This window comes from Mus caroli, unplaced genomic scaffold (genome assembly GCF_978045245.1).
Source record: "Mus caroli unplaced genomic scaffold, Mus_caroli_1 scaffold_10, whole genome shotgun sequence".
NCBI classification, from domain to species: domain Eukaryota; kingdom Metazoa; phylum Chordata; class Mammalia; order Rodentia; family Muridae; genus Mus; species Mus caroli.
Genome location: NW_028227265.1, coordinates 60,668,050 through 60,694,595, shown reverse-complemented (window position 1 = coordinate 60,694,595; position 26,546 = coordinate 60,668,050). Strand labels below are relative to the sequence as shown.

General features: G+C 42.0%; 1 protein-coding gene across 1 annotated transcript; it reads left to right on the top strand.

Annotated features, from left to right (window-relative positions):
* The first annotated feature begins 766 nt into the window (after nt 1–766).
* Atp6v1b2 (ATPase H+ transporting V1 subunit B2) lies at nt 767–25,457 on the top strand. Its single transcript, XM_021171024.3, has 14 exons — nt 767–1,004; nt 7,955–8,010; nt 12,914–13,012; nt 13,495–13,588; nt 13,723–13,800; nt 14,010–14,149; nt 14,329–14,430; nt 15,011–15,108; nt 15,276–15,399; nt 17,505–17,655; nt 19,336–19,418; nt 20,039–20,143; nt 21,608–21,737; nt 24,163–25,457. The coding sequence occupies exons 1-14, from the start codon at nt 782–784 to the stop codon at nt 24,300–24,302; spliced, it is 1,623 nt and encodes a 540-aa protein (XP_021026683.2). The 5' UTR covers nt 767–781; the 3' UTR covers nt 24,303–25,457.
* The last annotated feature ends 1,089 nt before the right edge of the window (nt 25,458–26,546 follow it).

The following is a 26,546-nucleotide window of genomic DNA, read 5'->3' as shown; positions in this document are numbered from 1 at the left end:
TCACAGCAAAATTCCTGTTTTCCTCTTCTGTTCTTATATTGTAAACAGAACAACAATCAATTTACTGTGTTGTTCGTTTCTCACAGGCTGGGTTTCTGATTGTTTTCTTTGTTTTGAAACATAGTTTCACTATGTAACTCTGGCTGCCCTGGAACTCAGACCTTCCTGCCTCTGCTTCCTGAGTGCTGCGTTTAAAGGCTTGCGCCATCACACCAGGCCAACCGCTAGCTAATTTTGTCACAGCTAAAGAAAAGAAACTAGAACCCTTTGTGAGTTCTAACCTCTTAACTGGTTTTCCAGTCTGTTCCTAAGGTGGTCTTCCACACGGATATGCAAGAAAGCCAAGTCTGTTTGAAAAGATCTACGAAAAAAAGAACTTGGTAGTAGGATAAACTGAAATAAATTACGACACAAAGTTACCAATCATGGGACTAGGTTTTCTATCTTCTGCTTTCCAAGGTGTTTTCCACAGCTTGATTATGAACATCAGTTGTCTGTATTTTCTTATGCACGTTTTCCTACCTCTTCCTGCCCTGCTTTCCAATGAATCTCTTTCTTTTTCTCGTGAATTCTCTCTCTTGTGTCCATTTTGCCCTCTGGCCCCTTTTGCTTCTCTTTTCCCGCTCCCAGCCTCAGATCCGCGCTCCCAGCACTCTGGTCAGCTCCCTATGCGCCCAGCATGCGCGCGCACCCTGCACCGCCCCCGCAGAGCTCCAGTCACGAGTCTGGGGGCGGGGCGCCGCCGAGAGGGCGGGGCCTCTGCCGCAGCTTCGCAGCGCGCATGGGTGGAGCCGGCCGCACGGGCCTCCCTGCTATATGTGCGCCTGCGCCGCGCTGCTGCGGGGCCAGTCGGGACGGAGGAGACAAGATGGCGTTGCGAGCGATGCGGGGAATCGTGAACGGGGCCGCACCCGAACTGCCCGTGCCCACCGGTGGGCCGATGGCCGGAGCTCGGGAGCAGGCGCTGGCGGTGAGCCGGAACTACCTATCCCAGCCTCGTCTCAGTGAGTACGGGAAAGTGAGCGTGTCCACCAAGCCCTTGGCTTGTGCTCTCACCTGTTCAACCAGCGGGGAGGGAATGGGATTCATTTCCCCCATCGTTCAGTTCACAAGCACCTCTCCATCTTTGCGTGAGCTTTTCCGTGACTTAGGTGGGCCAAGGGTGAGGGCACCGACTGGAACCTTCCCATGGGCTAAGTGGGCTCCTGATGATTGCCCTCCCCGCTCCGAGTTCTCTGGGTATTGTCAGACACTTGTCTGTCTCTGAGGGCCACTTCTTGTCACTGTCTTCATCTGCTCCTGGCCTCATTTAAATGTCCCCGGGTCGAGGGAACGCCCACTCCGTCCCCCTTTGCCCCGAGGACCTCTTGGCAGGTGGACCGCGCAGAAGGTGTAATGTCATCGCTGATGTGGGCAGGCCCGCGGCTAGAGGGAGATGTGGCTTATTCTGTAGGGACCGCTTCACAGGAGGACACCTAGATACCGGAGAACCTTAGAGCTGAAAAATACCCTAGTCGTGCAGTCCCACCCTCTCATTTTACAAGCGAGACGCCTAAGGTTCTGGAAAGGAGAAGCCATGCCTGGCTTCAGACATCTAATTAATGGGAAAAGAGGAACCAAAAATCGAGTTTCTTAATCCTTTGCTTGGTCTTCTGTTGTTTATTCGTTTACTGACCAGCTAACCAAACTCAGTTGAATGGAAGGTTGCTTTCCACTGTTATGTTCATAGGCTTAAGTGTAGTGATCATAAAAGACTTCAATAAGCCATGTTTAGACAAGCCAGTCATTCCCAAATGACTCTTGTTGGCTGAAGCTTTCGGTTGTATAGAATCAAACCTCTTCACGGCTTCCTTAAAGCCAGGCAGAGAGCTTTGAAAGAAGACTTTTTTTTTTTTTTTTTTTTTTTAAGTATCTGTTGTTTTCCAGAAAATAAGGTTCCATTTGCACAGGTTAATTGCCAGCTTGGCTCTGTGGGTGGCTCATTGGTTAAAAGCGTTTCAGCTGAAGGGTTTTAGCTAGGCGCCCTCCAGCCTGACTAATCCTGTCTGAGCTGTCAGTGGGTCATGTGATAACACTGCAGCGAGGGGAAGGAAAAAAAAACACATTGGAGAGTGGATTGCTGAGGTGTGCCTTTTGAGCATTTTTTAGAATAATTGTTAGAATTAGAGAATGCCTGTTAGGGGTTCATGTGAGCCCAAGGAAACGTCGGGAAAACTGACAGCTTCATACCTGAGAATTACAGATTCTCTAGAATTGCATTTGATATGTATGCTTTGCTCTGAGCAGAGCACATAGACACTGGTGTGACTTCTAGGGGAAAAATGTTACAAGGTTATAATAGCCTCTTTCCATATAACAAGTCATTCAGAGCCAATTCAGGGAGTGTCGAATACCATGGCGAAGGTCTTAAGCCCTTCGGGGATGAGTAGTGTTTCTCCGCCATATCCATGTGCTTGGCCAATATTTGAAGAGTTTGTTCATAGGAGCATTCTGCTGACTAAGCTGTCTCTAAAAGTTGCCTCTTTGTATCCCCAAGTTCACAGTGTCTGACTTAGGAAGTGCTCTGTAAATCCTATAACTTGGAATTCAATTTGTCCTAATAGTTCAGCGTGTATTTTTTTTTATATGGATAGGGTTTTTAAGGAGTTAGTATAGTGCATTTAAATATCATCTTTTACTATTTTTGCCACATTTTTAGTCAAATTTCAATATTAACTCAATTTTTTTATTATTAAAGTTTGATGATATTATCTAAATAATTATAGTTAATTGGTACACACTCTTTGGAGTAATTTTGGCAGGTGCCCTGTGAAAAATCAGATCCTGTTTTAAAACAACTTGAGGATTATTAAAAATTCTAGATATTATATGTACATAACATAAGAAATTACTCAGGCTGTTAAAAAGAAATGGAAAGTAAAATATTCAGGCTGGAAATTAGTAACTAGTCTGGAGTACATCATTTGACTTTCTGACATCACAAGGTTAAAAAAAAAAAAAAAAAAAAACTTTGCCCTTTTAAACGTTAAGGAAGATCACCAGTATCTACAAAGCTATTAGAGCAAAATACTATGAGCTTGGTTGGGTCCACTTTTCTCGACCCAGCCAAGCTAACCTTAAGTTTCTTATGTCACAAAGCAGAACCCCAGCAAAAACCACAAGTGACTTGACTTGCTTTACTTCTAGAACATCTCAGGTGTGCAGTGCTCAGGTTAGTTCTCTGGTCTTGCACAATTGAAGGAATGGCTTTCTTAGCATTTGTTTTGCTATGAAGGTGGTGCCTAAAGAGCTAGGGCTTATTGTGCAATGGTTTTGCTTTAACAATGTCGCAATCCTTAATGGTGTTAGTGTTGAACAACCTCTTTCCCTGCAGAAGGAAGAGCTAATCATCTGATAGATTATGTGTGCTCACAGACTCCATCCCCCCCATACATATATATACATACACATACATACATATATATGAATGAATATGATTTGAGACGGGTTTCTCTGTGTAGCTCTGGCTGTCTTGCAGCTCACTCTGGAGACCATGGTGGCCTCTATCTGCCTGCCTCTGCCTTCTAAGTGCTGGATTCAAAGGTGTGCACCACCACTGCCTAGTGCTCTTTAAAATCTCCGTAATTCCTGGGGTTTTGTTTTTTATTGATTGATTATTGAGCAAGTTGTTTTTGTTTTGTTTTGTGTATTTGAGAACGGCTGTATAGCCCTGGCAGGCCTGGAACTCACAGAGCTCTGCCTGCCTCTGCCTCTGCCTCCAGAGTGCTGGGTTTAAAGTCATTACTGTCATGCCCAGCTTGTTTGTTTTACTCAGTATCCCTGGCAGGACTGGAACTTGCTGTGCAGTATTGTAGCTATCCTGTTTTTCAGCTTCTAAATAAATCATGGTTTCTAAGTGCTACTCCATAAATTGTTTGTGTAATGTAAGCAAGTGTCTGCTGTTGCCGTAAGGGTAATAATTTGTCAGTGGCTTTGCTGTTTGATGGATGTTTTTGGATGCCATACTCTGAACTGGTATCTCTTTCTAACTACCTGTGGTTATCTTAAGGAAGGGTAAACAGATAGTGTTGAGAGATAAAAGGTGGTGTGTGATGTTTTCCCTGCTAGGTTTTCATTTTGAGAACTTTCATTGGCATGGAAAGGGCTGACCTTCTTATTCACAGTCTTTTGCATTAATTTCTAGTACAAATGCTAGGAACTGTGTGATCTAGGTATTTTAAGTTACACTGTTACCAGTTAGAAGTGTTTCAGGACCATACAGTAGCAACTGTGCAATTAAAGGAAAGAGCACAAAACTTTAGTGAGACAAACAGAAGGTCCTCCATTAGTAACATTGCTCAGGCCTTTGGTGTGTAAAAGTTAGTAGTAAGAAGATCCTCACAATATTTTGTAAACATAAAATCAAATAATCTGAAAATGCGTGGGGAAAATGTGCCTCATTCTCCTAAAAGGCTTGGTAGTATTTTCACTTAGTTCAGATATGAGATCCATTAGCTTGGTCCCAGCGTGTCTGTTTAAATTAAACTGATGATCTCTCTCTCATCTGTACCATACTAGGTCCCCTGTGCTCTTCAGATTGCCAGTGAGGGAAAACTGCATCCTCTCTGCCAGATAGCCTCTGCTGATCACTGATCAGTAACTGCAGTGGGTCAATAGCCACCCAGACTGAGTTTGGGGCTACTATTTTCTAGCAGCTGTAAGTGCTGGGAAAGGTTTGCCTTGCGTCAGTGACAGAATGTAGACACCAGGGAAACTGCCTGCCCCACAGCACTGTAAAAGATCCCGCACTTTTCATGGCTGAGAGTGTAGGGAGTGTTGCTACATAATTCTTTTTTTGAGACAACAGATCACAGATCAGCTGGCCTTGAACTACAGGCTAAGTGCTAAGATTACAGGAATGTGCTGCTATGCCTAGCCTCAGTGTGAAATAAAGGGTGTTGATCTACAAAAGCCTTCAAACATGTTGCAAGTTCAGTTTAAGGATCTCACCCAAGTGGCTGGAGACAGGCTTCAGGTACAGCCTAGTCTGCTGTAGTGGATATCAACTCCACTGTTTCCAGGGAAAACTGTGACTAATGCTTCTTTTTCTTGGTCATGGGTTTTTCTTGTGACTGGCAAAACTGCATAGTGTATAATGAGTTTGAATTCTAACCATGAGACTCTGAGCCATAGTTGTCAGTACTAGAAATTCAAAGAAAATACAGTCTCTTTAAAAGCAGAGAATTTTAAGAATTTGGAGGAATTTTAATGAAGTGTTTTGAGAGAGAATTTCTTATCCATTTAAGAGATCCCCTCCCCTGTGCCATAAGGCTTAGGGAAGGATTTGGAAAAGTCTCTCCCTCCCTCCCTCCCTCCCTTCCTTTCTTCCTTCCTTTCTTTCTTTCTTTCTTTCTTTCTTTCTTTCTTTCTTAAGAGTCGGTTTCAAGATGTAGTTCACTTTCCATTTTCGCACAGCAGTTCTAGAAAGTCTTTGAGAAACAGTATTTGGAGTTTTAAAAATGAAAACAAGGAAGAAATTCTTAAAATGTTGAAATTACATGTTTTTAAAAATAGTATTAGTATTAGATTATCTTAATTAAAGCTGTAAGAGTGCTAAAATCAGCCCAAAATGCGTCAAATCTTAACATCCGTATCTACGCTATTAAAAGAGGGATTCTCCATTGAGAAGCTGCTATTGAGACCATGACAGGTCTGACACATTCAAGTGAATTTTTGCATTCTGTATTTAAATGTCTCAGTATGGAGTGGGGCTTGCCTGCACTGTCCCAGAGTCTGTACCAAGATACTTGCTTCCTGGCCTTGGGAGGAAGGGGTTGGAAGCCCCGTGAGTGGACAGACTGGTTAGTATATGGTTTCCTCATTCTTAGGAAGATGGCATTTGTGCCTGAAATCTTTGTTTAAGTTAATTAGAATACCTTACTCAGGTCAGACAAATGAAACATTCCTGATTAGTTAATATTTTCACATTATCTCGGGCTTTATGGTGTATTTTCTTTCAGAAATGCATTTCTTTTTTAGCGGCATTTCTGATTATGAAATATGGCTAATTTTGAGGTTGCCTGCGAAAGTTGCTGTTTCCTGAGTATTTTGTATCTAATCATGAACCTTGCCAGCAAGGATAGATAACTCCTTTCTCAAGTAAGTGAGGGGCTGGAGAGATAGCTCCGAAACTATGAGCACCTACTGCGCTTGCAGCGGACTGGGCTTCAACTTCTAGCACTCACAGCAAGCATTTCACAACCACCTCCAATGTGCGTTCCAGCAGATCTACTTCCCTCCAGTTTTAGCAGTCCTCTTCAAACCCGTGGCATACATAAAATCTAGACAGCCTTACATAAGTACGTAGAAATAAAATATAACTAAACATTTAACTGTACATATCAGCATGAGGGAGAGTAGACTAGACTCATCCTTCTAGGGCATGCTTTGCAATGAGTAACACTGGCCTCTCTAAGTCTTGTGCTCTTTTATGAGATAAGGCCTTGCTCTGTAGCCCAGACTGTCCTAACCTTCCTACTTTATAGGCCAGGGGTACTGTGCCCTGCTGATTTTTAATTTTTTTAAATGTATTTATGTTCATTTGTTTATTGTGTGTATATGCTTGTAAGTGTGTAGGTATGTTCACATGTATAGACGTCGTAGGACAACTTTTGGGATTCTGTTCTCTCTACCATATGAGTCCTGGAGCTTGAACTCAGGTTGTCAGTCTTGGTAGCTTGTGCCTTTATTTGCTGAGCCATCTCTACAGTCTCTCTGTTTCCCTCCCACCCCTTGCTTATATGTCTGTTGATGGTTTTTTTATTTTGTTTTGGTTTTGTCTTTTTAAGAATATTTTTGGGCTGGTGAGATGGCTCAGCAGGTAAGAGCACCCGACTGTTCTTCCAAAGGTCCTGAGTTCAAGTCCCAGCAACCACGTGGTGGTTCACAACCATCCATAACGAGATCTGACTCCCTCTTCTGGTGTGTCTGAAGACAGCTACAGTGTACTTACATATAATAAATAAATAAATCTTAAAGTATATATATATATATTTTTGTTGTTGTTGTTGGGCTAGAGAGAGAGCTCAGTGGTAAAGAACACTATTCGCTCTTCTAGAAGATTGCCAGCCCCACACGGCAGCTCTCACTGACTGGCCTTAACTCCAGTTGCAAGAGATCCAACCCTGTGTTCTGGTCTCCACGGCACTGCACATATGTGCAGGCAAACCATCCATGCGCATAAAAATAAAGGTTAAAATAACAACATGAAAGACTATCTTTCTTGGCTGGTTGGTTACTCATGCCTACAATTCCTAGCACTTCAGAAGCTGAGGCAAGATGGTTGCTGCAAGTTCAAGACCAGCCTGGCCTAGAGAGTGAAACTATCTGGAAAACAAGAATACTTATCTTATTGAGTGAGGTGGTGCACACCTTTAATCCCAGCACTTGGGACATCTCTGTGAGTTCAAGACCAGCCAGAGCTACATAGTGAGACCCTGTTTAAAAAGCAACAAGAATGCTTACCTTACTTGACCCCTGCCTTCTCTTTCGCAGTGTCTTTCCACATAGTCTCTATTATTCATATTCTATTTCATGATGGCTTTATCTTCCCGACCACATTTTTCTCAGCCTTCTTCTGTGAGTGAGGATTCCTTTCCCCTTCCTTGCATGACTGCCACCAGCTTCACATCTCCCTGCCCCGGGAAAACTGAACTTTTAGAGGGAAGCAGCCTTGGTGTTTTCTTTTATCCTGGGTTTTGAGAACAGCAGCTTAGAGTTAAGATTCAAATGTCTTTGAAGATGGGTACTGAAAAGTTACATAGGAGCAGCCATATTTTAAAGTTTATTAAAAATTCATATAGCTTTTTGAATATCCAAGTTTTAATGGGGAGATGAAGGGAAGGGTTTTTTTGTTAAAATCAGAGAGCCATGTCAGCTCATGCTGTTTCACTAAACAAGACTCTTTTCTTTCCAGCCTACAAGACTGTCTCTGGGGTGAATGGTCCACTAGTGATCTTAGACCATGTGAAGGTAACGGCATATCCATTATGATCTGACTATTGCACTTCAGGTTTCACTAGTACTCTTTAAGTTTGTCTTATGAATTTTTAACCCTTCTTTAGTCTGACTGTAAATATTATTTGTAGGAAAGAAAGACCTAAAGTCAAAAAACTGGATTCTAGTACAGGATTAAATGTGGGTTCCTTATAGCCTCTAAGTACCTTGTCTTCAAAGTTGGGGGGAAGATCTTACTAGGTTTATAGGAGGAAGCAGCAATAATAGATATGTTTTATAACAGAGATGTGGCATCTTATGTCCTTTGTGTTATAGACTTTTTTTAAAGTAATGTTTTTCCTGTCTATTAAATGTTAAACTCTTGGGTAACTAAATGTACTTTATCTTTGAGAGCCTGACATGGACAGGCAAGTAATGAATATACAAGAAAGGATTGTCTCAATAGCAGCTTAAAGCCCTACATAGGATAGTTTGTCCAAGTTGTAAGGGTCATTAGTTAACATGTTCTTCTTTCTGTGTTTATTATAAGCTTATTGTTAATTTTAGAAAAAGAGATATAGAGTGTAGTTTCTAATTGGTTACATCAGACAAAGTGATTTAAATAGTGTGCTTTCTAGAGTTCTGTTGGTGGCTATTGGGGCAGGGCTGAAGGAAACACACAATTATTAGTTTATGAACAGATGCTAATGTTTTAATATATGTTGTTTTTAACACATACATGTTTTCTAGAAGCAGAAAATGAACTGAGAAACATTTTTAAAGGCAAAATGCATATTTCTTTGATCACTGCAACCATGCTTTTATTTATGACAAAGGATTCTTATAAAGTAATCTTGAGGGTGAACCTAGCATGCTTCCCTCTGGTCAGAAGGAGATAGGGGTATCCTCTATCACTCTCTGCCTAGTTTTTGATGCAGGCTCTTTCCCAAAACTAATACTTGTGTTTCTAGACTGAAAGCCCTCAAGCTTTACCTGTCCTCCTGGCCCCACTCCCTCTCACCACAAAGACAGTCCATATACTTAGGAGTCCCTGATACACAGGTTTTCAAGCTGTGGGTTGTGACCCCTTTGTAGGTGGAACCATTGTTTCACAGGGGTCACATATCAGATATCTTGAATATCAGATATTTATATATGATTCATAACAGTAGCAAAATTGGTTATAAGGTAGCAACAAGATCATTTTATTATTGGGGGTCTCTACAACATGGGAACTATATTAAAAAGTATAGGAAGCCTTAGGAAGGTTGAGAATCACTGCCCTAGTAACATTGTTTTTTAAATTAGTGAAAGCTGCTCTGTTTCCTCTTGGCTTCTGCTCTCAGTACTTTTTTTTTTTTAATTGGGTATTTATTTCAATTACATTTCCAATGCTATCCCAAAAGTCCCCTACACGCTCCCCCCACCCACTCCCCTACCCACCCACTCCCACTTCTTGGCCCTGGCGTTCCCCTGTACTGAGGCATGTAAAGTTTGCACGACCAATGGGCCTCTCTTTCCACTGATGGCCGACTAGGCCATCTTCTGATTCATATGCAGCTAGAGACATGAGCTCCAGGGGGGTATTGGTTATTTCATATTGTTGTTTCATCTATAGGATTGCAGATCCCTTCAGCTCCTTGAGTACTTTCCCTAGCTCCTCCATTAGGGGGGCTCTCAGTACTTCTAACACAGGTGGAGAAGTTCTCTCTCCAGAACAATTGAGTTCAATTTTTAGTAGACCTGAAATTTGCTTCATTTCTTACACACTCCACTGACTTTGTCACATACACACACTACCTGCTTCATGAATGCATTGTAGGTATCTAGGTAGACGTAGCTATTGTCTGACTTGGCTATAAATCAGGTCTCTGATGATTTCCCATAATTTGATAGAACAGCTCATCCAAAGCAGAAACACTGTTAATTTACCATTAGTGACTTACTGTAAAAGGTATACAAAAAGTATAAATGAATAACCAGATAAGTATGTGTGTGTGTGTGTGTGTGTGTGTGTGTGTGTGTGTGTGTGTATTCCTAAGGAGTCCTGAGTACAGAACTCAGGCTTCAGTCTGAGGAGCAGAGTGTGCTGTCTACTTGTGGCTACCTTGTTTCCAAACAATAAAATTTCCAGTTCTTCAGTCAAGATTTTTGTGGGGAATTGATTATGTAACTATTGATCACATTATTGGCCAGTATTGACTAAGTCAGTCTCCAGTTTCTCCTCTCCTCAGAGATCAGAGAACAGGATGTGTGAAACATCTAATTGGGGGCTTGGTTCCCCTGGACATCCGCCATGGTCTCTAGAGGTTTCCCAAAGGTCACCACATTAAGTACAAGTGTGGTTGAAAGGACCTGCTATGAATAATAAAAAATTTCCTTTCCTTTTGATTGTTCCCTATACCTAGGAAATTACAGAGGTCTTAGGAGCTCTGACCAAGAACTGAACTAAAGCTAAGATGAGAATGCATGAGGTCCCAATTGCTGCCATCCTGAGTTTGACATTAACAAGCAGTGGAAAAGTAAGAGTGGATGGGAAAGAAAGCAACAGCCATTGCTCCTCTGTGTGGTTACACAAGCTTACATCATCAACACTATTAAAGACAGTAATGCAGAGCAGGACCTCAAGACACAGAATCGGCTTATAGAGACTATTGTAGTCTATGCTAGGTGTGCCTTGTGTAGAGAAACCCATGGAACTTACTGAAAGTGCATGGAAATTGCATTTGTTTTGAGTGATTCCACTTAACATTCAAATTTGTGGGGGAAAAAATATTTATTACCAGCCAGTATAGTCATAGATGAGGTGAGAAACCCAGCCATGTAACAAGTTTATGGGACCCAAACAACTATGCACGTGGATGATCATTGGTTGTCTTATCTTTCGTTTATGAGACATAGTCTCATACGTGTTTTGGGGTTTTTTTGTTTGTTTGTTTGTTTCTTTTGTTTTGTCTCTGTGCATCCCCGGCTGTCCTGGAACTCACTCTGTAGACCAGATCAGCCTGCCTCTGCCTCTAAAATCCTGGGATTAAAGGCATGCACTGCCACAGCCCAAGATATAGTCTCATTATGTAGCCACTTCTAGCATGGAACTTGCAGTCCTCAAGTCTTAGCCCTCTGAGTACTGGGATTATATCTGGCACACATGGGACTTTGGCATGGTGAATTGGGTATTTTGAGGCCACAGGAAATATTTTATGCTTCATTTCCCAAATGAAAAATGGGGGTGGGGGGTTTGAGCAGATAGAAAATTAAATCCGCATAAGTGAAACATCAGCCTGTTAGCAGCCAACACTGAAAACCTGTTTATGATTTTCAAGTCGAAACTTTTCCTAAATAGAAGATTAAATCATAAGGAATGACAATACTTTATGCTGTTAAAACCTTTCACATCTTTGTGGGACAGAAAATACCATAAGCAAAATTAAAAGATAAACATCGTTTATATGAACACTAATGTCTACATTCTATAAAACCACAAATGAGGAAAAAAAAAAGATTGACAAAAATAGAGGAGGGTATTTTCCTTGTTGGCTGGTTGGTTGGTTTGCTGTTGGGTTTTTTGTTGTTGTTTGTTGTTTTGGTTGGGTTTTGGTTTTGGTTTTTTTGCACTAATAGTGGAAATGTGAATGTAGTACCTTTGCAAAATAATTGGGGAGAAAATTTGCCCACAGTTTTCCACATATATGGACATACATTCACTGCTAGAATGTAGCTTACTAACTTTCTGAAGAGTTGCATGGAAAACTGAGGGTTTGTTCTATCATTATTATAGAAGTATAATATTGGCTAGCTCTGTGTTTCATCAGGTGAACAGCTGAATTGAATGTGATACGGTCTTTAGATGATTTTTTTTCTTTTATTAATTTTTTGAGACACGGTCTCACTGTGTACTGTGATTGGACTATATGTAGAGCAAGCCTTCCTCTGACTGCAAGTGCTGGGATTAAAGTTGTATGCTACCATGTTCAGCATAGTTACTAGACATTTACAGTGTCAGTTGTATAAACATTAATTTTTAAATCCTCATTTATTAACATTTTAACATCTCTAAAATCTAAAGGTTTTAGTGGCCCTAATTTGATTGAAGAGATTTTTTCCCCCATAAATCACATAGAATGATACATCTTTCAATAAATCTTCTTAGTAGATGATGATTAATAGCCTGACCATGTATATTTCAAAATGTCAATATAGTAAGGCAGGTTGTCCAGTAATACATCAAATACTTTGTCAGCTAAGTACATAAAACTTCTTAGCTCAGTATGGTAGTTCAGTAGCTTGTAATTCCAGCCTTGAGGTTCTCTGTGTGTGTGTGTGTGTGTGTGTGTGTGTGTGTGTGTGTGTGTACACTAGATACTAGATATAGATAGTTTGAGGCCAGCTTGAGTTACATTACATAGTGTCTTAAAAATGAACAGTATAAAAAACTGGATGGGGCTGTGGGGTAGAAGAGAATCTTAGATATATATATTCTACATTCTTGCATAGGAGGATATATATGTTTAGATTAGATTGAGGAAGACTTTGCACATTATCTTAGTCTGATGATATTACATAATAGCAATTTATCTTTCATCTCTTACATGAGGCCTGTGTGATTGCAGATAAGCATAGCCCAGTGAACATCATTCTATGAGTGATGGAAACATTGTTGGTAACTTTATATCTTTCTGCAGTCTCTAAACCTATACACATAAAGGAAAACTATTAAATGTAATTGCTGTGCTTTTGTAGGATCATATCCTTCTCTCTGTACCTTGCACTAGTTTGCCACTTTGCACACCAGTAATATAAGTTACAGGGATCCAGATGCCACTCCCATGTATTTGTTGAAGAAAGTGCCTAGACAACAAGGCCATGGTGGAGATGCGTAGAGTAGCATGGTTAGCGTCTAGGATGCTGATTACTAATCCTTCACTGTCTTCCTGCTTAGTTTCCCAGATATGCTGAGATTGTCCACTTGACATTACCAGATGGCACAAAGAGAAGTGGGCAAGTTCTAGAAGTTAGTGGCTCCAAAGCAGTGGTTCAGGTGAGTGCCACTCAGAACCAGTGAGGCATTTCCCAATCAAAGCACATCGTTCCGTGACAGGACGGTGATAAGGGGCGCATTCACTGACGATCGATGCCATCAAAATGGTACCTAACTCAGCTCTTTTGGATTTCTTCCTTAAAATTTCTATCTCTTAATGTTATTTTATTATAGAGAAAGAGAAGTTTCTCAGTATGTACCCAAAAAATATTCTAGGGCAGTAGCAGGTAAAATTTGTAAAAGTAGATGGATGGGGTTTTGGGGGGTATTGGTTTTTTGGGTTTTTTTATATTTATAAGATGACCAGAAGTCCTTAGTTTCTTTTTCCTTGTTCTTTGTTTTAACCATCCTTTTTACACATAAAGGACATCATGTCCTCAGCTCCTTGTGATATTTGACCCTGCAAGCAGGACCTTTGGTCTAGTTAGTGTCCCTGACCTAAATTTCTTTTACCCTTCTAATTGATTCTCTTTTTTGGGTAGGTATTTGAAGGGACATCTGGTATAGATGCCAAGAAAACATCCTGTGAGTTTACTGGAGATATTCTCCGGACACCAGTGTCTGAGGATATGCTTGGTAAGTGCATATCACTCTTCATTCTGTACACACATCTGTTTTCTTTTAAACATATTTATTTAAAATCTAGAAACATACAAACACAGGTTGGGAAGTATGGGTTTACTCTGTTCTGTCTTGTTGCTGTTGTATAGGTCGAGTATTCAACGGATCAGGAAAACCCATTGACCGAGGCCCTGTGGTGCTGGCTGAAGACTTCCTTGACATCATGGGTAAGGGCAGTAGATGGGTGTCAGTGTTGGGGAAACTAACTCTGTCTACTGGCAGCCTTGCCACAGAGAGAATAGTTATGGTAACATTGAAAGGAGATATATAAATACAGAGAAATTCTTTGTTTGAGTTCTGACCTTTTAATTATTTGTTTGTATCCATGACCAATGTGCAGACATACTAACACTTTTCCCTTTTTGGAATACATCAGGTCAGCCAATCAACCCTCAGTGTCGGATCTATCCAGAAGAGATGATTCAGACGGGCATTTCCGCCATCGATGGCATGAACAGTATTGCTAGGGGACAGAAAATCCCCATCTTTTCTGCTGCTGGATTACCACACAACGAGGTGAGAGCAGATGGACTTGTCGTGCCATGTGTAGTCATGGGGAGAACACACGCGTCCGCTTACCTACCACGGACTTGATGTTTTAGTCACCTACTTCAGGCTACTAATTAAAGTATTCAAGAGTGAAGAATAAATTACTTTGTTGTCAGGATATGATTTTTAGTTTTCATCCTTAACAGATTGCAGCTCAGATCTGTCGCCAGGCTGGTTTGGTAAAGAAATCCAAAGATGTAGTGGACTATAGTGAAGAAAATTTTGCCATTGTGTTTGCTGCTATGGGAGTAAGTATGGTATTGTGTTTGGGAATAACATAAAATTAGCTGTTATTAGAAAGAGGTGATAAACTATACATAATCAACTTTATTCTTAGATAGAGACTCTGTATCTTGGCATTTTAGCAAAACTTAGGAGTCAGATTTAGCATGTAGCTGAAACCTAATAATACTTTGCATGCCAAAGTGCTTTACTCTGACTTGCATTTAAAAAAGAAAAAAATGACAGCCAGGGCAATACAGAGAAACCCTGTCTCAAAAAAAAAAAAAAAGAAAGAAAAAAATGGATGCTTGAAACATACATATATATGTGGTTATATTAAAGGCAGGTTCATTGGGAAACTGCCCTCTGGGAATTCACTGGCCCCAAGGATTAAGGCCAGGGGAGTCCCCATGGGGGAGGGGAGGGAGAAAAAGAGAAAGGTTTGTGCACACATGCAGAGAAAGAAGAGGAGGAGGAAAGAAAAAAGAGAAAGAGAGCTTGAATTTTTAAAACATATAATAATTTAGATTTATAGCTTGGCCTTCATCAGAAATAGATGCTGAGAATGTTCTTTTGCATTGCACTGATGAAGTCACTGATACTTAGGTAAACATGGAAACAGCCCGGTTCTTTAAATCTGACTTTGAAGAAAATGGCTCAATGGACAATGTCTGCCTTTTTTTGAATCTGGCTAATGACCCAACGTAAGTAAAACTTGTTTCTCTCTGAGTTACTGCCTACAGAGGCATCCTGAAAGTAATTTTGTTTTCCTCTCCTCTGTGAACTAAGAATATCAAAAGGAAACTGCTGCTGTCTCAGCCTTGTTTTGGTTGTGGCTTTTGAGTGACCTGGGACGTGTGTTCCCTTTCAGCATTGAGCGGATCATCACTCCTCGCCTGGCTCTGACCACGGCCGAGTTTCTGGCGTATCAGTGTGAGAAGCACGTGCTGGTGATCCTGACGGACATGAGCTCCTACGCTGAAGCGCTGCGAGAGGTAACTCTTTCCTTCCTTTATCTTTTCTCAAACAAAATGTGTCATGTAGGGTCATCTTGATCTTTTGTAAGTTTCTGTTTTTCTTTAATCATAAAAGAGATAGTACAAGACCGGACATGGTGGTGAGCGCCTTTAATCCCAGCCCTTGGGAGGCAGAGGCAGGCGGATTTCAGAGTTCGAGGCCAGCCTGGTCTACAGAGTGAGTTCCAGGACAGCCAGGGCTACACAAAGAAACCCTGTCTCAAAAAAAAAAAAAAAAAAAAAAAAACCAGATAGTACAATTTTTTTGTCTCTGTCAACTTGGAAATAATAGAGGCTGAGATTAAAATTAGTAACTGTCACTGTCTCAGGGGCTGAAGAAGTAAGAAAACACCACAAGCTGGTGGTAGTGTTTCATTCCCAAGAACTTCTGACCATACTGTGTGTTAATAACCCTGTGTACATTTGTGTGTGTCTGAGTGTGTTTATGTGCTCAGGGAGGCCAGAAGGTGGCACCGATTGCCTGGAAGTGGGTGGCTGTGAGGATCCCAGTGTGGGTGCTTGAAACCAAACCCAGGAACTCAGCCAGTGCTCTTAACCTGCTAAGCCTGTTAACTCTTGAGTGCATGAAAAGACTGAGGAAGCCTGCTCTCTAATGACCTGTATTTTAAAGTCCCTAAGATCATTACCACATTGTCACAGTGTTTACGTTGACTCTGTGAAAGACTGTAGTCTTGTCTTCATTGAAGCAGATCCACACCTTTGTTAACGAAAAAAAAAAATGAGCTAAGAGAAAGATTTTGTTTGTTTGTTTTTGTTTTTTTCGAGACATGACTTCTCTGTGTAGCCCTGGCTGTCCTGGAACTCACTTTGTAGACCAGGCTGGCCTCGAACTCAGAAATCCACCTGCCTCTGCCTCCCAAGTGCTGGAATCAAAGGCGTGCGCCACCACACCGGGCAAACCTAGGTTTACTTCGTGTTAGATTCATTAGCATCCAAGTGTTGTTAGTGATTGCCATGACAGTTCTATTGTGCATCGATGAGCACAGGCCTGTGGCTCACACCTTGAGTAGCAGTGCAAGAATCGTACATTGGCAGTCCTCTGAGGCTCTTGTGATGGTAGAGCTATGCAAGTACCTATTCTTCTGTGCATGTCTCTAAGGAAGACCTTAATTTTGTGTGGTGGAGTAGACTCCTGGCTCTCTGATCAGGAGTGTATGTAGCCCAGGCTGGCCTTGAAAACTTACTGTGTAGCTGAGATTGACCTTAAACTTCTCTCTCCTGCCTCTTAAAAGTGTTGGGATTCCCAATCTATGCCACTGGGTTCTGCCTTTTTGATCTTGGGAAGCTTACCTGAGGCTCGGTTCTGGCTGCAAATTTTAGATAAACTTTCTTGTTTGGCTGTTGTGAAGATCTGACTGGCTGATGTGTGAGTGTAACAAGTGATGGGTTTCTGGTTTGTGCTCCTCATTTTGACCTTATTGGGACTATTTTACATAAAAATGGATTGTTTTGCGACATGACATAGTTAATGAATTGAAATTTTAGGCTTTGGAATTAACTCTACTTGACTGGGTCTCAGTGTGGTCCAAGCTATCTTTGAACTTATGTTAAGACCTTGAGGCTTCCCAGGCTAAATGTATACCGACTTAGCTACAAGTTCATGTTTAAGACCTCCTGCCTTAGCCTTCCCAGTGCTGGGATTACAGGTGTATACCACCATACCCAACTAAATTACTTTCACAGAATTTATTTATCCATAGTATTTATTATTGTCACCCATTATTATTTTACTTATTTATTTATTTTTAAACACAGAAGTAAGCCTTATAAAAAGAGCAGAATGTTTTTGTGTCCCTAAACTTGAAAGATTACTATCCATTCAGAGCTGAGAAATGTATACTCCTTAGCAAAGTTAAAATAGCGGACATGACCGTATGAATGGAATCTGAGAGTAGCAGCAACGCTTCCAGCCCCAGCTGAATTTCTGATTCATTCTCATTTCCAGCATTCTTGCTTTACAAACGTCTAAGTTAATACTTTGTTGGACATATTCAAGCAGACCTTCTAACCAGACCTTCTCTTACTCTGACATGTCATGGCATTCTTCTTTGATTTGTTACCAGGTTTCAGCTGCCAGGGAAGAGGTTCCTGGTCGGCGAGGCTTCCCAGGCTACATGTATACCGACTTAGCCACAATCTATGAACGTGCCGGTCGAGTGGAAGGTAGAAACGGCTCTATTACCCAAATCCCTATTCTCACCATGCCCAATGACGGTAAGTTTGCATCTTTGATTGTTCTAGACTTAATTATTGTAAGGGCTTCTTCTTTGTGAGAGTGTGTATGTATGTGTTAATATTTATTTATTCATGTGTATGGGGGCAGGGGAGTGCTTTCCACAGTATCAGAGAACAACTTGGCCAGAGTTCACTCTCACCTACTATGTAGGACCAGGGAACCCAGGTCATCGGGCCTGGTGCCAAGTGCCTTTTCCAGCTCATTAGCCCTTGGTAGGGCAGAAGTCAGCTGTCTGCCTTTTTGAGTCACAATCCTTTTGAGAGCTTGACCTCGAGGTTTACCTTAACTAGATACTTATACCCAAATGCCATTTTCAGTTAAAGATTATTTCTAATTGTCCTTACCACTGTTTGTAAGAAGCAATTTTCTTTGTAATTTGAATTTTAAATTTTCATTTATGAGTATTAATTGAATGTCTGCTGTTTTCAGAGCACTATTTTAGTTATGAAGAATTTGTTTCTACTTAATGTAAGCTACTTGGATTTTCTTGCCAGTCCGTCAGAGTTATAGTAAATAGTTAAACTTGCAGTGAAGAGCATAGATGTAAAGGCCCCAGACTTGTGAGATATTTGACTTGAGTAAGAGTAGCTTGCTTTTCCTGGGCCTGTGTAAGGAAGGCCGCACGCAGTGCAGCAAGGCTGCATGTGCTAAGCGTGGGCTCTGCAGGATGCCTGGCAGAGGTGCTGCGGCACAGGGAGTAGAGTGGTTTGTTAGGTTCGGAAGTCTGGATTCGCAACCCACACAGCAGTTGTGCTGCGTGACCTGTTTGAGAAGGGCAGACACAGAGCAGCGGTCTGCATCCACGGGTTAAAGCACACCATGTGGCATGGCCCTGAGCAGCACTGCCAGGCCTGTAGGGCACGCTACATCTGCACAAAGCTTTGGGCTCTAGATGGAACTTTATATTTTAACAAGAAACCCAGTTTACTTCATAGTGTGCAACACATGTTGGAGTTACTGTAACTAAACAAATGAAATTTGAAATTCAGTCCTTCAGTTTCATTAGCCACGCTCAGGTGCTCAGCAGCCATGTTTAGCAAATGCTGCTCTGTCCTGCTTCCATCTCTATTGCTGTGACAGAACACCCTGTGGAGAAAGGGGTATGTTTCAGTTTATAATTCCAGATTACAGTCTATCACTGTAAGAAAGTGGAGGCAGGAGTTAAACAGTTAGTCACACCGTGGCTAAGCAGAGTAATTCGAGGCTCAGTGTCTTCACTGCCTCACGCAGGTCAGCACACCTCGCCTACAGAATGCTCTCATCCTCATCCTGGGCTGGAGAGATGGCTCAGCAGTTAAGAGCACTGACTGCTCTTCCAGAGATCCTGAGTTCAAATCCCAGCAACCACAGGGTGGTTCACAACCATCTATAAGGGAATATGATACCCTCTTCTGGCCCGTGAGTGTATATGCAACAGAGCACTCATACATTAAATAAATAAAACTTAAAAAAAAAAAAAAAAAGATAATTCCTTACAGATATGCTTGCAGACCAAACCAACCAAGACACTTTTCCCAGGTTGCATTCAGCTGACAACGTTAACCATCACACACTGTATTAGACAGCACAAATACATCACTGCAGAAAATGGTTCTCTATAGCTCTTTACAAACAGGTGAGAGAGATGTACTTTAATGCCTTATGTCTTCCTCTGGCAGATATCACTCATCCCATCCCTGACTTGACTGGGTACATTACTGAGGGCCAGATCTATGTGGACAGACAGCTGCACAACAGACAGGTACTGACTCTTGGACAGTGCTGGGGGACATGAAGCTACTCGTCACTGTCTGCTGATTTAGTTTGCTCTTTGTAACTGTTTTCTCCTAGTAAGCAGAGTCAGAATTAAAAATCACCATTTTTATTTATTTGCCTTTGAATGGCGTCAGTTGTCTCAAGGAACTTTTTTGGGGGGTGGGGGCAGGGAATTTTATGCTAGAAGTGCTACTATATGGCATGATCTGAAAAAACCATGATTTTTGTTGGCTTTGCATCAGATTTCTAAGATCATCTTTTAGGGGAAATTATTATAATCTTTTCATTTTGCTTATAAGATTTTTGAGTCCATGCAGGAGACTGCTTAGGTAGATACTTTGATAGTCTAGGCAGTTGAAACTAGATTTCCAGAACAATGCTGTGCTTTCTCTATTCCACTGTCTTGGATCTAATTCTCAAAAGAAATACTGTGTCCCAGGCATTTGTCACTACTGTTTGTTCCCTAGAAGATAAGGTCCCAGGCCTCACCTAGGGAAACAGTGCCTGTAAGTGTGTGTATGATAGGAGGGACACGGGTGACTTTAATGTTTCTGTACAGTGAAGCCTGATGTTCACAGAGGCTCTTCTCTTCCTGCTCCACCCCAGATTTACCCTCCTATTAATGTGCTGCCCTCACTCTCTCGGTTAATGAAGTCAGCTATCGGAGAAGGGATGACCAGAAAGGATCACGCTGATGTGTCTAACCAGTTGGTACGTGTGCTTTTCTAAGGATGAGGTCTGAAAGATGCTCTTGTGCTGGCTTACCCACGACTCTTCTTTCTGCTCTTCCCTTCTGAGTAGGATCGCAGTGTTGCTTTGGTTGGAATAACTCTCTGGAACAAAGCAGCCTGGTTCAAAAAAAGAATGCTAAGCAAAGTTAAAATACCAAGCTTGGGGTCTGCACAGGTGACTCAGTGGTTGCAAAAGGACCAACATGATGGCTCACACTATTTGTAACTCCAGGTCTGGAGGAACTGACCCCTTCTGACCTTGGAGGTTCCCAGATACGTAGTGGTAAACATAAGTACATACATGCAGAACACTCATGTATATAAAGTAAAATCTTTGAAAAATAAAACCAATCAACCTACTAGGTTTGGGCAAGACACACCTGAATCCCAGTATTCCAGAGGCTAAGGCAGAAGAATTAAAATTAGAAGTTAGCCTGGGCTTCATAGTGACGCTGTCACAGGAAAAAAAACAAACAGTAATAGCAACAAGATTTACCAAGCTTGTAATTCATTTCTAATACTATATGTAGTTTTTAAATGTATTTTACTGGCTATTCTATCCCTATTTATTCATCTCTTTATTTACTGTCACTGGAGTGGTATTTACATGAGTATCTGTGCACTATACGATCCCAAGACCAGAGAGGGTTTGGGGTCCCCTGGACCTGGAGGTACTGAATCTGGTTTCTGGGTCCTCTAGAAGAACAGCCCATGTTCTTAACTACTGGGCCATCTTCCCAGCCCACAGACTTTAAATTAAAAAGGGAAAAAAAGGTGGCAACTTGGCTTAATGGGTAAAGGCACTTGTCACCAAGTTTCACAGTTCAGTCCCTTATAGGAAAAAGTTGAGAATCAGTTCCTCCGAATTGTCCTCTGACTCACACACGCCATGACAGGCACATACATACTCACAAATACAAAATATTTACTTAGTGTGTTCCCATGCATGTTAAGTAAATAAATGTGATAAAAGTTTAAGCATGAAAATAAAAATAAAAAGCAATATGTTCTTTTAAATGCTGATTTCAGATTCTTCATGGATCCCATCACATACTTGTTATGTAACGTATTACACAGCCAACAGGACACTGAAGCTTACAGTTGTATGTGTTCTGTGAAGTCCTTAATGTCACCAACTTCAATTTTGTACATCATACTTAAAGAAAAAAATATTTGACTCTCCAGTAGAAATGGGAAGCCTGTGAAATCACAGGCATCTTAAAGAAACTCGTAGAGATTTCTCTTTGACTTCTGTATCTTGTTTTCTATCGGTCATAAATTCACTGGCTTTACAGTGTTGGAATGAGATGTCTGCACTGTATGCCTGAAGGCCTCTTTGAGGGAGACTCTTGTAACATGAGTCCTCCTGGAGGTTTGTGCAGCAGGCCCTGTCTGTGCCCTGGGCTGCTGACACGCCTGTGCCCCGGGCTGTTCTCTCCTCCAGTATGCGTGCTATGCCATCGGTAAGGACGTGCAAGCCATGAAAGCCGTGGTGGGAGAGGAAGCCCTGACCTCGGATGACCTGCTTTACCTGGAATTTCTGCAGAAGTTTGAGAAAAACTTCATTACTCAGGGTAAGATGAGCCCCTTCAAACAGAATGTCTCAGAATTCTTGCAAATCTGTCTTTGTCTTTAACTTCTCCCTTCCCTCTGCCTTCTGAACATCTGCAGGGAATCTCTTAAGTATATTTCAGAAGGCCCAACAACATTTTTGCTGTTTTTTTGTTTTTTGTTTTTTCCTAAGCATTGACTGTTTTCTATGCTGAGGACTAATTTGCTGTATATGATCATTACCTGTCTCTCAGCTCCCACACCTCTTCTGCTGTAAGCATGTCTTTTGTACGGTATTACCCTAAGGTCCCAGTGACCAGAATGAGACTTTCCCCAGCTGGCCACCCTCCTTGCCAGCAGCACTCTGGTCTGTGCGCTCTCTGTGTCTCGTGCAGTCGGTTTTCTCGGTTGCTGGGCAGCATTTTGGGTGGTTTGGGTTTTGTTTTGTTTTGTTTTGAGAATCTAAGGCATGTGTACAATGAATAAGATGATAAATATCTACCACCTCAGTTCCAATTCTCCTCTAATTCCTCCTGTATAACGTGTCTCCCAACCTGTCTTACTTTCTTTATGTTTAACTCACTAGTCCAGTTGGCGGGGCAGCATTCTTAAACTTCCTAGTTCTCTAGTGATCAGGTCATTACTCATAGTGTTCTTGCTCTATTACTTTTGTATTCTCACTACAGTGTTTTATACAGGAGTTCTCAAACTTTGATTTGCTTTTGAATCAACCAATCATCTTAAGGGCTAATTTTGACTCAGTAGACAGGTGGGACTAGAGATTGGGGTTCCTGGGTGAGAGTGAAGATGAGGGCTGTAACCAGGCCTGACGTTTGAGATCCCCAGTCAAAGCCTTGTTCTATTAGGCTTGGCCACTGGGGTCAGCCTTCTGCCACTCTCAAAGCTTGGGGGTAACTATTAATAATTTTACTAGTTGTTTCTCTTATAAAAACCTCCAGTAAGGCTCCTGGGTTATCTGCTATTTTGTTCAGTCTTACTGTTGTTCCTCCTGAGACATAGAAATACAGCATTCTTTTGGTGTTGGTTTTTTTGGTTTTTTTCAAGACAGGGTTTCTCTGTGTAGACCTGGCAGTCCTGGAACTCACTTGTTAGACCAGGCTGGGATCGAACTCAGAAATCCGCCTGCCTCTGCCTCCCAAGTGCTAGTATTAAAGGCAAGCGTCACCACTGCCCGGCTAAAGAATTAATTACATACTATTTATTTTATGTGTATGAATGCACTTCTTCAGACACACCAGAAGAGGGCATCAGATCCCATTACAGATGGTTGTGAGCCAGCATGTGGTTGCTGGGAATTGAACTCAGGACCTCTAGAAGAGCAGTTAGTGCTCTTAACCTCTGAGCCATCTCTCCAGACCGAAATATGCCATTCTTTTCTTGTTGTTGTTGTTGGTTTCTCGAGACAGGGTTTCTCTGTGTAGCTCTGGCTGTCCTGGAACTCACTTTGTAGACCAGGCTGGTCTCGAACTCAGAAATCCGCCTGCCTCTGCCTCCCGAGTGCTGGGATTAAAGGCGTGCTTTGCCACCTCAGTGGGACTTAGAGTAGGTGTGCTACTTTGGAATAACACCTCAAGTGATACACTTAGGATTTGTGTGCTCTTTTACTTGGATTGCATCTGCTTGCGTTCATTATTGATATTGAAGTCATCTCAAATGCAAAGTAGCTTAGTTATTTGAGGGTTATAGAACGAATATTTGCCAATATTTGCTAGGCAAATGTTCAACCACTGAGCTCTGCACCATTGATCTTGTTTGGAATTTAGTTTTTCCTTTCTTTCTGTCTGTCTTGTTTGCTTGTTTTGTTTTGTTTTATTTTAATACAGAACCTTAAAAATATGCTTACGTTATCGAGAGAAAGAAACCCAGAACTCCAGCCACTCTTAATCTTGTGATTAACGAATTTTCGTTTTAAGGGGGTATTTAATTCTACTGTATTAAATATAATGATTTGGTTGGCCTGTAATTTCAGCACTTACGCGGTTGAGTTTGAGGCTAGCCTGGGCCACTCAATAAGACCCTGTCTCAAATTTAAGTTTTGAAACCATTGGCCTGTAATATACTCTGCTTTTTGGCATTTAAGGATTGCTCAGAATCTCCATGGATTCTTGCAAGCCTAGCTTTTTCCTGAGTCCTACAGTTTACTTTGTGCCGACCTTTGAACAGAATGCTGGTCTAGTTTGCATTGTTTAAGGACCTTATCTGTCTCTGTCCATCTCATCCCTCATGTCCACCAGCACTGCCCCGTGGGCCTCTCCTCACCCCTGATCTCTGTGCTACTTTGTACCCCCATTTTTACATCAAGTCTCAAATCCTCACCCCTGTTTTCCTTCCTGTATTTTATGCCTATCCTGCTTGCTAGTCCACAGAGTGCTGAGTGACACGGGTCAATTGGCAGTGCCCTGTGGTTAATTCAGTATTAATTTTTAGGTCCCTATGAAAACCGAACTGTCTATGAGACTTTGGACATTGGCTGGCAGTTGCTTCGAATCTTCCCCAAAGAAATGCTGAAGAGAATCCCTCAGAGCACCCTGAGCGAATTTTACCCTCGAGACTCTGCAAAGCACTAGCTGCTGCTGCTTGTGTGGTGTGACCGACCCTCTTGTGAAGTACTGGTTCTGTTTCCTGATTCCTTTTGCACTCCTCCATCCCACCTGCGAGTGGGAGTTTACCTGTTACCTGTAATTAAAAACAAAGGCTAGGTAACTATCGTGCCAGTGTTGACAGTTTAAACTGCTAACAGATTGAGAGATCCCTGCTCAGAAACCCTCACCTTTAGTGCTTTCTTTAAAGAAGCTGAGGGGTGGAGTTTGCTTACTGATGTATCTATTTGTACAGATAGTGGAGAGCTAGTTGCTAATAATGTCTTGTTTGGGTCTCCCAAACCCTACCTCTCAACTCCCTTAAGAGTATCACTGTTCTGAAGTTAAAATGCTTCAGTCTCAAATTTAGGGGCAAAGTGGAGACTGGAAGAATTCTCCTTTCAGAAGAACCACGAGGCTTTGGCTGAGCCTCCCTCTGGAGTGCTAGTGTACCTGTGGGTCTGTCCTCTGCTCTGTGCAGATGGGTTTTACTGTCTGCTTGTGTTTTCTTACGAAAAGAGTTTCGTTCTGCCAGTGCTGAGTTGGGAATTCCTGCGTGGCGACTTTCTCTGAGGCCCACAGAGAATCAGGTAACATTGCACAGCCTGCTTTCTCCTGCAGTGGTGGCTCGCCTTGTGCTGACGACCCCCACTGGGCTACAGTCACAGGAGAATTGAGACTTGGAAAAGGCTGGGGTACAATTAAGAAAAGCCCTACATCCCATCCTCATCTTGACGTGTTTATGGTGGTTTAGGTTTCTGCATTGCCCTCCAGATCCTGAGGTGGGCCGTGAGATGACTTGCCTTAGGTTTGTGGATGCTTTAAACTCTGTTCAATGCCCAGGCTTTCTGACTTAGCTCTACCTTTTCTGGGTGATCTTGTGGCACATGTAGCAATGTTTCTTTCATTCCTGTCCCTTCCTGGCTTGAGCTCTTAGCTGTATTCTGTGTGCCTCTGCCATGTCTGCTGTTTGGGTCTCCGCGCTGTGTTCTCAGGTGCAGCCATAACTCCCACTCTGTGCATTCCACCTTCCAGTTGTTTTTCTCTGAGGGGATAGTGGGGGGTCAGCATGATTATATTTTAATGTAGAAAATGTGACATCTCGTTATAAATGAAAATAAATGTTAAATTAAATGGAAGTTACCTGAAATGACTCTGTGTTTTCTCTCGAGAGGAACAGCAGCAAGCAGGTGGGTAGCTCGAGTCTTCACAGTTGTGGTCTTCATGAGTGTAGCCTGTGTTGGTGTGTAAGAAATGTGAGTATGCTTCATATTCCTGAAGGCTTGAAGAAGGAAGGCATCTATGTGTCAAACCGTAGTGTCTGGTCCACTGCAGCACTCAGGCTGCAGTTATTAACAACCTTTATCAAGACAGATAAAGGGGCTGGAGGGATGGCACAGTGGTTAAGAGCACTTGGCTATTTTTCCTAAACAGTTTTCTAAGTTCAGTTCCCAGCAACCACACGGTGGCTCACATCCATCTGTAATGGATTCAATTCCCTCTTCTGGTGTGTGTGTGTGTGTGTGTGTGTATGTGTGTATGTGTGTGTATGTGTATACGTGCTCGAATAAATCTTTTTTAAAAAACAGATCAACCCTTCTGCAGCATTTAGGACTGCATTAAGTAGCACTCCTGCTAGTTTGTTAGTTTTTTAGTAAAGACACTTTGTAAGGGACTCTTCAAACAGTTGACTTCTACTCAGTGGCTTGTTTGTATGAGTGAGACCATCTGTAGATGAATGTCGTGCCTCGCCAACGTGCTGCTTTCCTGTGAGCGTGAGTAGGCTGAAGTGTTGTCCTCAGGGCGGGCTGCTCTTGACATCTTCCTTGGCTGGTTGGAGGGTAGGTGAGCTCAATTCAGTGCACAAGGATCTCCAGTAAGAAGATGTCAAGAAAGGGTAGTGGGTGGCTCTGGCAGATCATGCCTGAAGTCCAGGCAGACAGAAGAATCAGGATTCCAAGGTCATATTCAAATGCTTAAGTTCAAGACTGATGTATTAGACTATACTGTCTTTAAAAAAGAAAAATACAGCTGGGTGTGGTGGTGCACACCTTTAATCCCAGCACTTGGGAGGCAGAGGCAGATGGATTTCTAAGTTTGAGGACAGCCAGGGCTACACAGAGAAACCCTGTCTCGGAGAAAACCACACAAAAGCACTTCTTAAGGGATTTTTTTTTTTATGCAGAAGAGCATTAAGTATAAGGAAATGGTTTTACTTGCTGGTGTTTTTCA

Excerpts from the sequence above, each read along its gene's own strand:
- Atp6v1b2 (XM_021171024.3), top strand. The coding sequence starts at position 782 with ATGGGTGGAGCCGGCCGCACGGGCCTCCCTGCTATATGTGCGCCTGCG. Across the intron at positions 8,011-12,913 it reads TGATCTTAGACCATGTGAAG|TTTCCCAGATATGCTGAGAT; the intron begins GTAACGGCATAT and ends CTTCCTGCTTAG. Across the intron at positions 21,738-24,162 it reads GAAAAACTTCATTACTCAGG|GTCCCTATGAAAACCGAACT; the intron begins GTAAGATGAGCC and ends ATTAATTTTTAG.